At 41.2% G+C, this 17,043-nt stretch overlaps 1 protein-coding gene across 6 annotated transcripts in view; it reads left to right on the top strand.

The window, feature by feature from the left end:
- GPC6 (glypican 6) overlaps positions 1–17,043 on the top strand; it is a 1,015,317-nt gene that overhangs the window by 917,769 nt on the left and 80,505 nt on the right. For all 6 annotated transcript variants that reach the window (XM_067536909.1, XM_067536913.1, XM_067536910.1 and 3 more), the window contains one exon: positions 15,420–15,550. In XM_067536909.1, the coding sequence (XP_067393010.1) occupies positions 15,420–15,550 (131 nt within the window). The remainder of the gene's footprint in view (positions 1–15,419; positions 15,551–17,043) is intronic.

Raw genomic sequence — 17,043 nt, 5'->3', positions numbered from 1 at the left:
AGAAAAGCAAATATGAAGCCAATCTTAAGGCAGGGGAGGAGGAATAGCAATCCTGGCAACTGCTTCCTGCTAAATCTAATGCCAGTCTCTTTTAAAATAAAATAAATACAAATAGAGAAAATTGTTTAAGTCTCTAGGGTCTGATGCAGAACCCATTTAGTCTTTCAGTCTCTCCATTGACTTCAGTGGGTTTTGGATCAGACCCCCATGAGATAACAGACCTGTAAGAATGTTAAAGGAATAGTGAGTTGATACATTCAGATGCAGTTGATTAGTTTTGCCTAGGTGAAATAATTCCTTTGCGTAAGAAGATACAACAACAGTATTGGAAGTAGGAGACAAACTGAGCTATCGAGAAAGTCTTTGGTAGATTAGAGGGAACAGGAGACATGGTAGAGATGTGGACGGGTTTGGATTTGTTGAATGGGATGGGGAAGAAGGGGAACTTGAACTTAATACAGGAAAGAGGGGAAGCCAGTGCAGGGATACAAGAGATGTGAGTGGAGAGATGTTTGGACTGGCTAGAAAAAGATGATGAGCTTGGTGCAGCATTCTGGATGCACTAAATGGAAGGGAAAAAGTTTGTAGAACAGGAAATTGTAGGAGTCAGGGTAGGAGATCATTAGCATGTGGGCCAATGTCTTGGCAGTGGTGGATTCTGGACACGTTGCAGAGAGAAAAGTAGCAAGATTATTAGGTAAGGACTGAATTTTGAGAGGAGAAGAGAGTTGAGGCACAGATGGTGCTACCTTTGAGAGCTTTGTGTATAGCAGTGTAAGAGCAACCTGCATTCCATTAGTGGGGGGAAGTGATTCTTGCATATACATTGGTGAGTGCTTTGATTCACTCAGGATGAAACAGACTGTTAATAAATGTAACATATTCATCAGTGCCATGGAAGGGAAAATGGACATTGCATTAATTACATTTGCAAATGGGAGCTGTAGGGAATAAACTCCAGTGAGGATTGAAAAACTCTATGATTAATCTACCATGCAAATAGTAGAAATATAAGCAGGAAATAAAATGAGACTCAGGTTAGAAAATATAATCCAAACAAATGCTGAATGAGAGGGAAACTCTAGGAAAATGGTAATGTCAAAAGTGACCTAGTAAATAGGGACTACAAAAACAGTATACCACTGCATAGTTAGATGACATAGGTATATACAGTGACAAGTGGACTGATCATTTTTGACAGGCATAAGCAGTCCTCCAATCCCTAGTTGAGGCAGGACTCACAGCCAATCCAGCAGAATACAAATTGCTGAATCAGGAAGTGATTTACCTGGGTTAAACCATGGGTTGAGGGCAATTTAAACCACTAGTCAACAAGATGCAGGCATTGTTGGCATGTCCCATTCCTCAGACAAAGAGGCAGCTAGCTGTCTACTATAGGCAATTTATTCTCAATTTTGTCACCACTGTGGCTTCTCTGATGGACCGGATAAAAGATGGGAGTCCAAAGCAGGTCCATTGGAATGACAATTGTGGCAAAGCCTTTAACACCTTGAAAGACTGGCTATGTCCATCCTGGCATGTCATGTCCTTTCTTCTTCAATTCAGATTTTTCCAATAAGTTTGTTTTACAGCTGGACACCTTTGATGTAGGCCTGGGGCAGTACTTTCACAAGTGATGAACAGCAAGAAGCACCCAGTCTTGTACCTAAATCAGAAGCTTTTCCCCAGGGAAAAGGCTTATTTCATGACCAAAATGAAAGCACTGCCATCAAATGGGCCATAGAAGTCCTTAGGTATTATTTATTGGGAATACTTTCTGCCTCATTATGTATCATGCCTCACTCTGATGACTAACCACCATGAAGAAAACAAACCTGCGTGTTATGCAATGGTACTTGGCTTTTCAACCTGTAGTTTTAGAGTACAATATTGTTCCGGAAAGAAACACAACAGTGCAGACTTCTGTTCATGGGAAGCAGGAGAATCAGGCTTGGGCAATGGAGTACTGAGCTTTGTCTTGAGGGAGAGATCGCCACACAAGTCAGGAAAGGATTAAAGAGCTGCTCCGGGCGCAATCAGCCTCAACCCGGCACGCCTTTGAGATTTCTCAAGCCTGGAGATGGACAGGTCCTAAAAAGGGAGGATCCCTGCCGAGTGCAGGGAAACATTGCAAAGGAGCAGGATGGCAACTCAAAGCTCCCCAGACCTGTAAGCAGGGGTTACTGGCTGTGGAAATGGCTTGAGAGCCTTGGCCACCCAGGCCATTTCCTAAAGGAGAAGGGCCGGTACATTTTTATCCTTTTGTCTTCCCAAAGGCCTAGGACGCTGCATTCTGTGGACTGTGGAAGCATACCAACATTTTGTTTGGACTAGTTTAACTTCCCTGCACAAGAGGCTGACACCTTGAACAGTACAGCCAAAGGCTACACCCCGGATTCTGAGACAGGAGTAGTACCCATCCTTTCCCCAAAGGGGCACTAGAGAAGTATAACCTGTTTACTAGCACTAATGAGATTTCATTTAAAACACCATAATCAGTTCTAAGCACCACAATAACAGAAAGGTATTGAGCCAGAGGTAATAAAGAGAGCAGCAATAAAACCCATAAAGGGGCTGGAGGGATTGATTTATGGAAAGAGATTAAGAGAACTAAATATGTACAGTCTGGGCAAACACTGATTAAGGGAGGGCCTGATAATTATCTACAAGTACTTGAAAGATGTAAATACCAAGAAGGGAGGAGAATTGTTTATGATGATACAATATGGCATATTTAGGAGTAATGGGGTGAAATAAAGTGACAGAAAAATTATGCTAAATATCTAGAAAATGTTACTAACAGAGAGTGCAATCACCATATAAACAGTCTTGCTAGGAAGATGGTGAAAGCCCCATCTTCTGAGCCATTTTAAAATTGGACTGGACCAAGGACTGGAGAATATATATGATAGGTAATAATTCAGCTCTGGCAGGAGAATGAACTAGTTGTCTAAAAAGGTCTTTTTGAGCTCTAATTTCTGTGATTCTAGCAAGATAAAATGAACAGTAAATTCCGGATAATTTTACTGAGGAAAGAACATCTTAGATAAGAAGTTTCACATTGTGATTTGCCATCTTTGACCATTTGAGCCTATCTCATCAAAGAAGGGCCTGAAAGATGGACTGGTATAAATTATTTGAACATTCCAAGCTGCAGATGACATGAAAGAATTATTCATAGGAGGAAACAGCAATAAAAATCTAAATAAAGGGCTATAGCAGGCAGTATAGATGCACATGTCCATCAGTTTCGTGATTCACAAAGTACATTCTCTGTGGCTTATGAAGGAATTATTTAAACACCTATTGGTGGTACAATAAAGCAAGAAGAGAGAAGGAGTATGAGGTACTCTGTGTTTTCATGAAAGATGATGCACCCTTCAGCTAAGAAAGTTCAGTGACTAAAAGTTTATTGAAGTCCAGTTCAGAAAAGCATCAGACATCCAGTTTCCACAGTGTGCAAGAAAAGGTAGATAATATGTTTTCAGGATGTCCATAGGCTCATGCAGTGCTGAAGAGAAGTACAATTTTGCTTGAAATACAGTTACATTTACATTTTATATGTTTATCTTTTCATTATTTACATCTTTATTTTTACTTGTTCTTTTTGTTACAAGTTTCAAATAAATTCCATGTTTATTTTAATCTAGTTTTCCATTTACTTTATTCTTTGTGCAGCTGTTCCTTTTTTATCTACTTTTCGGTCAGATCTGTATTTGTTCCTCAATTTACATTTTGTAAGCATGTATAATTTCTCCTTTTTATTTCCATGTTCTTTGCTTTTTGTGTGCAGCTGTTTCTTTTGCTTGAACCTGCGCTATCAGGTCTTAGGCAGCTATTTTTCTGCTGCATATTTAAAGTATGTGTGGAGGGGTAGGGGTCTTTAAGGACCATGTGAAACAGCTCTGAATATAATGAATAGTGGATTGACTTCTCAGAGAATTCAGACAAGTTACTTGTAAAAGGCAGCCTTGCTAAAATGTTAGATTGATAGGTCAATGACATTCTGAATCCCAACAATAAAATGGGAGAGAAGTTTAAATTCTGCGCTCAAAGATACCATACATTTGATCTGGGAGGTATGATTCCTAGCTTGTGTCGGTGTACCTGCAAAAAGAGCAGTGTAGCCTGAGTAGCACAGGTGGCAGCGGCAGCTAGTAGTTCAAGTACATGCCCAGAGGTCCGGATAGGTATGTACACAGGCAGCTAGCCTGAACCACCACCCATGCTACCCCAGCTGCAGCTGCTATATTTAGCATGCTAGTTTGAGCACAGCTAGCATTGGTATATCTATGAGAGCTGGGAATCACATCTCCGAGCTCAGATGTAGACATATGCACAGTTACAAGTGAGTTCCTCTGGATTTACAATGGTATAAACATGAGCAGAGTTTGGTCCCAGTGCTTAGGGCTTGGAATATTGAGAAGCAGCAGAAATGCAATTAATTTTCTTTACTTCACAAAACAAATGGCAGTTTTAAGGGTAAACCCTCAAGTTCAGGTGCCAGATTTGCTTTTGCTCCCAGACCAGCAAGGGTGAGACCATCACACTGGCATCATTCAGACTCTGGCAAAGTGCATCATCCATAGAATCATAGAGTTGGAAGGGACCTCAGGAGGTCATCTAGTCCAACCCCCTGCTCAAAGAAGGATTAACCTCAGCTAAATAATCCCAGCCAGGCCTTTGTCAAGCCACAGCATAAAAACCTCTAAAGATGGAGATTCCATCACCTCTCTAGGTAACCCATTCCAGTGCTTCACCACCGTCCTAGTGAAAAACTTTTTCCTAATGTCCAACCTAGATCTCCTCCACTGCAATTTGAGACCATTGCTCCTTGTTCTGTCATCTGCCACCACTGAGAACAGCCTAGCTCCATCCTCCCTGGAACCCCCTTTCAGGTAGTTAAAGGCTGCTATCAAATCCCCCTCATTCTTCTCTTCTGCAGACTAAACAAGCCTAGTTCCCTCAGCCTCTCCTCAGAAGTCTTGTGGTCCAGCCCCCTAATCATTTTTGTTGCCCTCCTCTGGACTCTCTCCAAATTGTCCATATCCTTTTTGTAGTGGGGGGCCCAAAACTGGACACAATACTCAAAAAGTGGCCTCACCAATGTGAAATAAAGGGGAATAATCACTTCCCTCGATCTGCTGGCAATGCTCCTACTAATGCAGCCCAATATGCTATTAGCCTCTTTGGCAACCAGGGCACACTGCTGACTCATATCCAGCTTCTTATCCACTGTAACCCCCAGGTCCTTTTCTGTAGAACTGCTGCCTAGCTCATCGGTCCCCAGTCTGTAGCTGTGTATGGGATTCTTCCGTCCAAAGTGAAGGACTCTGCACTTGGCCTTGTTGAACCTCATCAGATTTCTTTTAGCCCAATCCCCCAGTTTGTTTAGGTCCTTCTATATCCTATCCCTACCTTCCAGGATATCTACCACTTCCCCTACCTTAGTGTCATCTGCAAACTTGCTGAGGGTGCAATCTATCCCATCCTCTAGATCATTATTGAAGATGTTGAACAAAACTGGCCCCAGCACCGACCCCTGGGGCACTCCACTTGTTACCAGCTGCCAGCTAGATATGGAGCCATTGATCACTACTCGTTGAGCCCTATGCTCTAGCCAGTTCTCTATCCATTTTATAGTCCGTTCATCCAACCCATACTTCTTTAACTTGCTGATAAGAATACTGTGAGAGACCATATCAAAAGCTTTGCTGAAGTCAATGCATCCACCACTTTCCCCGCATCCACAGAGCTAGTCACCTCTTCATAGAAAGCAATCAGGTTAGTCAGACATGACTTTCCCTTGGTGAATCCATGTTGACTGTTCCTGATCACCTTCCTCTCTTACAAGTGCCTTAAAATGGATTCCTTGAGGACCTGCTTCATGATTTTTCCAGGGATTGAGGTGAGGCTGACCGGTCTATAGTTCCCTTGATCCTCTTTCCTCCCTTTCTTGAAGATGGGCACTATATTTGCTTTTTTCCAGTCATCAGGGACCTCCCGCAATTGCCATGAGCTTTCAAAGATAATAGCCAATGGCTCTGAAATAACATCAGCCAACTCCCTCAGCACCCTCGGGTGCATTGCATCCGGCCCCATGGACTTGTGTATGTCCAATCTTTCTAAGTAGTCTTGGACCTGTTCCTTCAGCACTGCGGGATGTTCACCTCCTTCCCATTCTGTGCTGCCCAGTGCAGTAGTCTGGGAGCTGACCTTGTCTGTGAAGACAGAGGCAAAAAAGGCATTGAGTACCTCAGCTTTCTCCACATCCTCTGTCACTAGGTTGCCTCCCCCATTCTGTAAGGGGCCCACACTTTCCCTAATCTTCCTCCTGTTGGTAACATACCTGTAGAAACCCTTCTTGTTCCCCTTCACATCCCTTGCTAGCTGCAACTCCAATTGTGCTTTGGTCTTCCTGATTTCATTCCTGCGTGTTCAAGCAGCATTTTTATACTCCTCCTTAGTCATCTGACCAAGCTTCCACTTCTTGTAAGCTTCTTTTTTGTGTTTAAGTTCACTAAAGACTTCTTTGTTAAGCTAAGCTGGACGCCTACCATATTTGCTACTCTTTCTGCACATCGGGATGGTTTGTTCCTGTGCCCTCAATAAGGTTTCTTTAAAATACAGCCAGCTCTCTTGGATTCCTTTCCCCCTCATATTAGCCTCCCAGGGAATCCTGCCCATCAGTTCCCTGAGGGAGTCAAAGTCTGCTTTTCTGAAGTCCATGGTCCGTATCCTGCTGTTCTCCTTTCTTCCTTTTGTCAGGATCCTGAACTTGACCATCTCATGGTCACTGCTGTCTAGGTTGCCACCCACTTCTACTTCCCCTACCAAATCTTCCCTGTTTGTGAGCAGCAGGTCAAGAGAAGCATGACCCCTAGTTGGTTGCTCCAGTACTTGCACCAGAAAGTTGTCTGCAACACTATCCAAAAACTTCCTGGATTGTTTGTGCTTTGCTGTATTGCTCTTCCAGCAGATGTCAGGATGATTGAAGTCCCCCATGAGAATCAGGTCCTGTGAACTGGAAATTTTCCCTAGTTGAATGAAGAAAGCCTCATCTACCTCGTCCTCAGTTATTCCAATCATGTCATAGTTTCTTGACTGTGCCAGGACTTCCAATTCCTCCTGCTTGTTTCCCAGGCTTCTTGCATTTGTGTATAGGCACTTGAGATAAGTAGCCGATTGCCCTACTTTCTCAGTATGAATCAGGAGGCCTCCCCTGCTTCATCCTCCTCCTTCTGCTTCCTTGTGGTGTCCCACTTCCCCACTTACCTTCGGGCTTAGGTCTCCGTCCCCCATCGAACTTAGTTTAAAGCCCTCCTCACTAGGTTAGCCAGCCTGTCCGCAAAGATACTCTTCCCTCTCTTCGTTAGGTGAATCCCGTCTCTTCCTAGTAATCCTTCTTCCTGGAACAACATCCCATGATCGAAGAATCCAAAGCCCTCTCTCCGACACCACCTGCGTAAGCACGCATTTACTTCCGCAATGTGACGGTCCCTACCTGAGCCTTTTCCTTCAACTGGGAGGATGGATGAGAACACCACTTGTGCTTCAAACTCCTTTATCCTTCTTCCCAGAGCGCATAGTCTGCAGTGATCTGCTCAAGATCATTCTTGGCAGTGTCATTAGTGCCCACGTGGAGAAGTAGGAAGGGGTAGCGGTCTGAGGACTTGATGAGTCTTGCCAGTCTCTTGGTCACATCCTGAATCCTAGCTCCAGGCAAGCAGCACCCATTTCTGGATGATGTTGAAAGAGATGTTGAGCATCTCTGAGAGACACCATATCCATTCCTCCTCAGCCAGAGGAAGGTGTGTATGGTGCACTGTGTATGTCAGAATGTGGGGACACTAGGGAAAAAGAAAAGAAATTCAAGATCCTGAAGACTACCCAAGAAAAAAACCTGAAGCTATAAAAGGCCTTGCATAATTGCTATATAGACCCAGATTTTGCACATCCCTAGTAAGATGTGGTACACATCTACATCACTGGGGCATAATCTCTCTCCCAGATGCTGAGCATTTAGGCAGTATATGCATGTTGCTCCATCCCTATGAATAGTGCAGCCTATTCCCCCAGCTTTGTGACCTAGCATAGAGTGTGGGTGGATGGAACCTTGGCCTCATATCTTCACCATGGAGGTGTCCCCTTTGGAGTTCCTGTCTGTATTTGGGCTCCATTTACATACCCCATAGGTGGTAGGAAGGAGCAGTGCCTATGCTCCCCTGAGTAGAGATGGGGGCAAAGGTTTGGCCCAATAGTATTCCTTGAGTCCCTGAGCCTATCTTTGTCTCAGAGTCTCAGCCTATTTTTGGCATCATCCAGAGATGGGTACTCTTTTTGCCGCAATCTGAGCATGCCGCTGTTCTGGAAGTGCAAACAAGTCTGTCACCCTGAGTCAGGGAACTACTCTTGTGCCTCATTTTTGCCCATTCTTCTACTCCTTGTACACCTGAACTTAGATCAGGCACAATCTGTCCCTTAGTAACAGTGCACTAAATGGTTTAGAATTGCTACCAGTTATAAAAAGACAAAAGGAGTAAGAGGAACATTTTTTTATGATGGTCAATGTTTGTGTTTTTTAAAAAATGGGTTATACTAAATGTCCAATCATATCTAGTGAACCTGCAGCTCAGCCTAGAGCATTTTGTTGCTCTCTACTACTACAAGATGACAACTTTATTTGCAATGAAAGAGGTGCTGAGGCTCAAGCAATGTTTTTACTTTCACAACTGATGGGTCAAGCCCAGAGGTGCCGGGGCTCAGCCCTGGCACAAATTACAATTGTCTGTCAACGTCTTTCCCCCTTATTTTCTATATGGTATTAAAGTGATTTCTTGAACTGCTCTACATAAAAGAGAACGTGAGAGACAAATCCAAAGGGACTGATGGAAAACTCACTATTATTACAGAACTGGGTAGGAAACAAGTTAACTCTTTAATGTTATTGACAATTCCTCATTTTGCAAGTCTTTGGATGAAGAGTATAAGGGAAGCAAGTCTGACTTCAAATTAAAAAGAAAATCCTTTACTCGTGTCTGCTAATTGGCATGAGCTGAAAATAAATAATCTGTCTTACAAAACCAAGATGTTTATTTTCTGAAAAGGGCACCCTATTTATTGCTGAGGTTTCAAAATGTTGCCTAACTTATTAGTTCGCAAGGTATTTGTCAGGGGGCTACAAAAACATTCCCTGTCCTGTAAAAACACCCAATTTTTTCATACTCAGCAGCATCTGACAGCATATGGATGATGAAGGAAAGTGGCTACTTATTATCTATTTTTAATTTATAAAATGTGACCAATATACATAACCTGTTGACAAGTGGCAACCAAAAAGCACCCCCCACACAGCAAACTAAATTTAACCTAATTCAAAAACCTCAAACCAAAAGCCTGAGAAAAGAGATTGGTTTTCTTCTATGCTATGTGTCTAAATGGACATAGCCTCTATTAGACCCATGTAACAAGTAAATAGAGAAACTGAGAACCCTGTACTAAAAGCATTCTGCCTCTGACATTCCAGCATTCATAACTAAGGAGTGCTAGCTCCAGGGGCTGATCATAGGATGGTGAGACTCTCTCTGCTGAATTCAATGAGCTGTGAATCAATCCATAATAATACGTAGGGGTAAAGAGGTAGCTCAAATAGCCAGAACTAAAACTTTACAGGATTTTACAGTGTAATGTCAAAACTCATATTACCCAAAAGAAGAATTGGGAGCTAATGACGTTTTCAGTGAATGAATGCTATATGCTAAGCTGAAGGGCAGCTGCAGTCTGCAGCCATTGCAGATCACCTCTAAGTGATCATCAAGGACAATTCCACGTAGGGACAGGATGGTTAGCATCCCCCTGTCTAATATGAAATCGCTCTTAGATGCACCAGTATAGAACTCAATATTAAGCTCCCCATGTCCTTCCTAAGTTTCAATAATGATGCAAACGCTAATGCAGACTAGCCATAGGTATTTGTACGTTGTGAGGATGACACAGAGGAAGTTACTGAATTGAAGACTGAAGGGTGATCACAGTGTCCTAGACTGAGAATCAATAGAGTGAGCCACTGGCTGTACCATATCTGGTAACCCAAACAGATCAGAGAGTCCCAGAAATGTAGGACTGGAAGGGATCTTGAGAGGCCATCAAGTCCAGCTCCCTGTGCTGAGGCTAGACTAGGTAAATCTAGACCATCCCTCACAGGTATTTGTCCAACCTGTCCTTAAAAACCTGCAGTGACAGGGATTCCACAACCTTCCTTGGAAGCCTGTTCCAGTGCGTAACTACCCTTATAGTTAGAAAGGTTTTTCCTAATATCTAGCCTAAATCTCCCTTGCTGCTGATTAAGCCCATTACTTCTTGACCTACCTTCAGTGGGCATGGAAAACAATTGATCACCATCCTCTTTAGAACAGCCTTTAACATATTTGAAGACTATCACGTCCTCCCTCCGTCTTCTTTTCTCAAGATTAAACATGTCCAAATTTTTTTATTTTTCCTCATAGGTCAGGTTTACTAAACTTTTTATTGCTCTCCTGTGGACTCTCTCCAGTTTATTCACATCTTTCCTAAAGTGTGGCGCCCAGAATTGAACACACTACTTCTGCTGAGTAGAGTGGGACAATTACCTCCTGCTTTACATACAACACTCCTGTTAATACACCCCAGAATGATATTTGCCTCTTTTGCAAGTGCATCATATTACCAAAGAAAAAAATCTATGAATTGGGTATCCACATCCCAAAAGAGAGCAGTGTGTTATTTTCACATAAACAATCCATTCAAAATATGGACTGTTTACCCACAGAGAACAGAAGCTTTGGCACAGCTCCCATCACTGATTCAGGTTTCTTGAAAAAAAAAAAACTCTTAGCTGAAACATGAGGTATAGCTTTCCTTTTTCTCCTATTCTCTCTTATTCTCTCCTTGAACTCTATTAATAAATCTTATTCTGGTGGTAAAAGGTTTTGGCAGACTATTATTGGGATGCATTTCTGCTTTTACTGCTTTTTTTAAAGAAGTAAATATGTACTTAAAATTCAATTTCCACATTTGGTGTTGTTAATTTAAGTTTATAATGATTTTGAAAGCTTGCTTCATCCTTAACTACATGACAATGCAAACATGGCTCCATTTTTCCTCTGCAAGGAAGGAGGGCTGTAGAGTGAGCATTTCTTTGCAGACCAGTGTATTTACAATCGTGTCCTTTTCCCAAACTGCTATTCCACTCTCAAGGTCAAGATTCATTTACAATAAGCGAAGCACTCTGTTCAAAGCTGGCTCCCCTCCCTTCCCCTGCAAGCTCACCTACAAACCCTCCGGTGCTTTTGACATTTACCAAATTATATCTTTGTTATGTTAGTTCACGCTGCAATGGGTGGACAAACACTCTATATTTCTTTGGAGCTAGTTGTTAGAAAGGTATTTAATAGCACCAGTCAGTGTGTGTACAGGACCAGAAACAAGGGAACTACCTGTGTAGGAGACTAGAAACTTCAAAACGTTCCTCTCATAGAGTTTTCTTGGTACTATGTTACTGATGGACATGGATTGTAGCAGCGCCAGGAGAGAAAGTAGTGCCTGATCTATAGCCTATTAGAGTCGCTCTTTTACTTCAGATCCTTCCTCTCCAGAAATCAGGCAGTACCCTAAGATTTGTGGAGAACGCAGGCCCTTAGCACTTTCCAGCCCCGCTCTCCCGGAAGAAGCTTTGTTTCCAGGAAATCCATTCCCAGCTCTTAGAACTCCCCCTGAGGAGAGGGGACACTAAGCTGCAAAAGGGAACCCCGTGTTAGTTTACCAGTAGAAGACAAGCAGAGACGAAGACGTGGGGAAGGAAGGCCACAACAGGGCACTGTCCAGCTGGTACGATCCCCACAAGCTAACTAATTCAAATCATACAGTGGGGGTATGTCCACCCTGCAGTCCGAGGTGTGACTGCAGCTTGAGTAGACATATCCGTACTAGCATTGCTAAAAATAACGATGTCGATGCATCAGCATGGGCCTCAGCAGTGCAAGTAGGCACCGAGGGTTCTAGGTGGGCTTGTGCAGCTGTGCTCCAGCCCGCACCATGGCACCTACTCTGCTATTTTTAGCAATGCTAGCATGGATATGTCTACCCAAGCTGCAATAACACCCCCTGGGATTGCTAGGGTAGTGTTGACCTATCCTAAATCTTTAAAGGAAGAGGAAAGAATACACAGGCATCAAAACTTTCACAAGTGCCCTCCCCCATCTTCCCTACTCTGCTGTAGTACAGGGATCATTGGAACTCAGAATCATTTTCATAGGTGCTCTGTAATTCATAGAATCCAATGCCAGAAAGGGCCACCATGATCATTTAGTCTGACCTCCTGTATAACACAGGCCATAGAATTTCCCCCAAAATAATTCCTAGAGCATATGTTTTAGGAAAATATCCCATCTTGATTTAAAAATTGTCAGTGATGGAGACTCCACCACAACCCATGATAAATTGTTCCAATGGTTAATCATTGTTAAAAATGTAGGCCTTATTTCCAGTACGAACTTGTTTCAGCTTCCAGCCATTGGATCGTGTTACACCTTTGTCTGCTAGATCGAAGACCCCGTTATTAAATATTTGTTTCCCATGTAGGTATTTAGAAATTGTAATCAAGTTGCCAGTTAAACTTTTCTTTGTGGAACTAAATAATACAATTACTAAATAATAGCAATATAGCTTTAGCTTTTTATTTTGATATTTTGAATAGATATATAAACTTTAGAGTGTGTCATAAATCAGTGTTCTCAACCCTACCCCTTTTATATCAAGAGAAGAAAAATCAGCCCATCATTTACCCATTATCTGGAATTCTGCACTGAAGGAAATTAACATAAACTGGAAAATGTCACTTTCATTGTAAAGATAATGGAAAAAGATGATGATCTGTTGTAGTTCATAGGAAAGATATGCAGTCTCATGTCTATTTAAATTATTAATCTATACATTATCGAGCTTGGAAATATATACAGTTTAACCATTAACTTATCTTGGAATTCATATGTAAGCTTCTGAATTCTTAAATCAAATAAATAATTTAAAGAACATAGCATCAGCGGTGTCCTCTGCTTCTTGTAATAGCAGCACCCATAAAAGTAAAAGAAGAATTCTGAGAGTGAAATAACAAAACAAAGTAAATTCCTGCATCGGTTCCTCTCTTGTACAGCATTCCCATCTCATGGCAGTGTAAGGCCTGAATCACAGGTGATCTCCTAGAGTACTTCGGAGAATGGCCAACAGAGTACAGAGCAAGACTCTAAAGAGGTGCTCAGCAGCCCCCAGTGTTGCTCCATGGCAAGTCTCTCCATGGGACCATACAGTGGGTCTTAGTTAGGCTCTGGGTGCTGTTAATTGGTTTACTGACTGCATCATTCAGTTGCCTAACTCCTGTTTGGGGCAGCCTGTGAGCCATGAGCTGTAATATTAGCTGCAGACCCAGTGTATTGTGCTCACTTCACACATTCAAGATTACTGCTCGAAGCCCATTTACTCTGACTTTGCACAGGTGATGTGAATTGTGAATTATTAGTCATGTTTTTGTTCCAGGCATTTCTAACAAACACATGATAAGAGAATTAATCAACTACCCTGTACTTTGTGATCCATTTGGCATGCAGCTAGAAGCCAGCTGTTTATCAAGTTCTGTACCCATGGAAAACAAATAAACAAAGAAGATTTTGAAAACAAAGGCAAAATTAAATATACACAGTACACCATCAGTATCTACTTGAGCTTGTGTTGGGGAGTCACAATATACCTAGGAGGGTGTAAAACAAAACCAAATACGTTCTGTGTGTGGGTGTGAGAGTGCTTGCATGCACATGTAACAGTTGATGTGTATAATAAAGGTTTATCAGCAAGAGTTTGGTCTGATCATATTACTCACAAATTGTGTAGCCACAAGTGCTTTATGCATATCATCCCAAAATCATGCTTATAAAAACCTTTACACCAAACCACATTATTATATTTTCTGTATATGCCAAATATAGTATGGAAAATTTATTGTAGACATCTTCTAAAGAGTTTTTTTTAAATATTAGGAATGAGTTTTTTGTATTCTTCTGTCAATAAAGTCAGGAACCCCTTTTTACTATGTATCAAACAGTATAGAACTTAGAGGGGGAAAGAACCATTGTAAATAATAAAGTAAAACAACATTACGCAAAGTAATATTTTCTGTGCTATAAATTGTATGTCCAATATTTCAGTACCATCCAGGGTGAGAAACAAGTGCTATGTGTTCCACTGGCAGCCTGAATGGATTGCTAGATTTTGCATCTTAAACAGGCAGCAGGACTTGATTAATATCATTTTTGAACCTCAGTCCAGAATACATTTTGGAGGAAATTCTACATTTTGGGGAGAAAGGAAAATATTTTTCTCTTGAAGGTTGTTTTTTGTTTTTAATAAATGGATGTTGTTTGAAGCTGCTTCCGGGCCTGGAATGTTAGAATATATCCAGGCTGTGGGATCAGCAGGCACAGTGCAGATGAGATGGTCAAAGGTGTACAATAAATACAATTTATTACATGACTGAGTTACAGGTTATTATGTGGATTGCACCAATATAAATGCAGCGCATCTGTAGCTATGAATACATAAATATTAATCTAAGCTTTTTGTATTGTGTATTATAACATTTTAATTGTTGTTAATTTATTTACTGGTACTCGATTTTTATTCATCAAAGAATTAACTAGATAAAATTACACTGAGAGTGACTTCCATATAATTAGATATAATAGATTGTGTAAATCCCAGAAGATGCAAACAACATATCTTTCTGCAGATGATATTCAGCTGTATTTTGAAAATACATACGGAGAAAACATAGTTTATACCTATTTGTTATGGCAGAAACCCAACAAAAGAGGGTTGGGAATTATCAGGGTCAGAAAGAACAGCTGTTTTAATTATAAGATCCTGATATATCATATCAAAGTTTTCATCATCTTGTGCAAGCTGCAGAAATATACCCCCAGAATTCATTTCTATTAACCTGCTTTTTCTGATTGATATGATTACATAAGCATAGTCTAGAAAAAAAAAACTGTTTCAGATGTTGAAATACAAGTCTGTATATGAAAAAGTTTTCTCCTCAGCTTGATAATGCTATGGCAGCTATTATTAATATAACTTTTACAATCTCTATTCCTTTGGTGGTGGTGAATGGTGGTTGTCAGGCAGTTATGATAACCAGGGGTTTATATCTGTAGAGAAAGTTTTCATTATGTTAAAGTCTCCTATGTCCCTCTGACATGCAATACTGAACCAAGCCAGGAGCATTTAGGTATTCCCATCTCTGGCAGGGCAAGCTGAGCTGAATAACATTTGTTTTTTATGCTTTGTAGGTACCCTTTCTTTAAGGGAATGGTTTCTTTGTGTTTTAACAGATGCTATGCTCTTGGTAGCAGAGAGATTAGAGGGACCGTTCAACATTGAATCAGTCATGGATCCTATCGATGTCAAGATTTCTGAAGCCATCATGAACATGCAAGAGAACAGTATGCAGGTGTCAGCAAAGGTACTGTGCAAGTCACTTCTTATCCTGAATGTTGCAACCAGGGAAAAAATAGCAAGCTCTGTCTGCTATGCTCTGTCTGTGAAGGATTGACCTTGTTACTGGAAATGTATAGTCTCTTGTCTGTGAGTGCACCTGGCCCACTCTAAATACTTCACCTTGTTAAAATCGCTATAGATTTTTTTCAAGCAAGAATGGCGTTGCAAAAAGTACCATTCAATTAGCTACATGTTATTGGCTACTAAAAGGTTTAAGACAGACAAAGAATGTTGAATAATACTTCATATTTGTTGAGAACTTTCTGTGGCTGATCTGTAAGAGGCAATCTGTGGAGTTAGGTCTGTAACTTCTACATGTGCCTGGTCTGTGACTTTCCATATTAACATCTAAACTTGCTTTGATCTGTATAGGTCAGACTGATGCATGATATGCTAGAGGTGAATAAATGAAACGTCCCATTTAACTTCTTTTAATGACCACTCAGGAAAAATATGATTATGTTCTACGGCTGATTACCGGACCTCAGTTTGATGGAGTTTTGTTTACAATCTGACATGGCAATAAACAAAGTCAACTATACAGATTTCTTCCTTTCCATCTTCAGTGCATGTATGTTTGCATACACCAGCAGCTCCTCTGAACCCATTATTATCAAGATCCTTTTAATTCAGTAATAGATACTATTGAACTGTTAGTGAACAAGAGAAGTCTTTTCCTTTATTTCTCTTTAGCTGGATTCCTTGGTACAGTATCTGACGTCAATAGTCTTGCCATCTTCTCTGCATCAAAAGACTTGCCATTTCCCATTGACCTAACACACTGGGGTATTCATGTCAGCTAAGCACTGTGAAGACTGCTATCTGATTCAGTGCTTTTTCATTTCCCAGAAAGAAACTACTATAACTGGGAAGTTGGGGGAGGGAGAAGTTTTGAGATTGTTTGTTTTAAAAATCCCCCAAACCTGCTATTTATGACCACAGTCCAGCAAGGTGCTAAACATTTCAACTCTCAGTGAAGTAGTTAAGAGTTTAACGGTGGTCTGCACCTTGCACAACGGGTCCTTGTTCCTGCAGTGGTCATCTTACAGCTCACCAGACACACTGAGAATCAAACCACACTCTCTCATATGCTGTGAGATTTACAGCCTGGCTTTGTAGCAAACGCAGCCCTTAAACCAAGAAAGAAGCAAAACGTTTCCTTAAAAAAAACAGTTTTCATTGAAAACTCCCCCAATTTTTGTGTTTCAATGTATTTAATTTTAGCTTTTGCTTGCTTGCTCAGCACAGCAGGTAATTTTTTTCTATTGGCCAGGAAAGGCCCTTCCTGCCTAGATCAATGACATTACCACGCCTTGGCATGAACTCAACTCACTTCTCACTTGCAATACTACAGAGTCTTTATCCTTTCACTGGAAAATATTTGAATTGCTATAATGGTTGGTAAATCATGGAAATATTCCATTTGCACTGTAGATCTTTCATTTCTTGTGGGGAAGT

This window comes from Emydura macquarii, unplaced genomic scaffold, assembly GCF_026122565.2.
Source record: "Emydura macquarii macquarii isolate MOO-44397 ecotype Brisbane River unplaced genomic scaffold, CSIRO-AGI_Emac_v2 contig_3671, whole genome shotgun sequence".
NCBI lineage: Eukaryota > Metazoa > Chordata > Testudines > Chelidae > Emydura > Emydura macquarii.
Note: the sequence above shows the minus strand (reverse complement) of the source record. Positions and strands in the feature narration are given on the sequence as shown.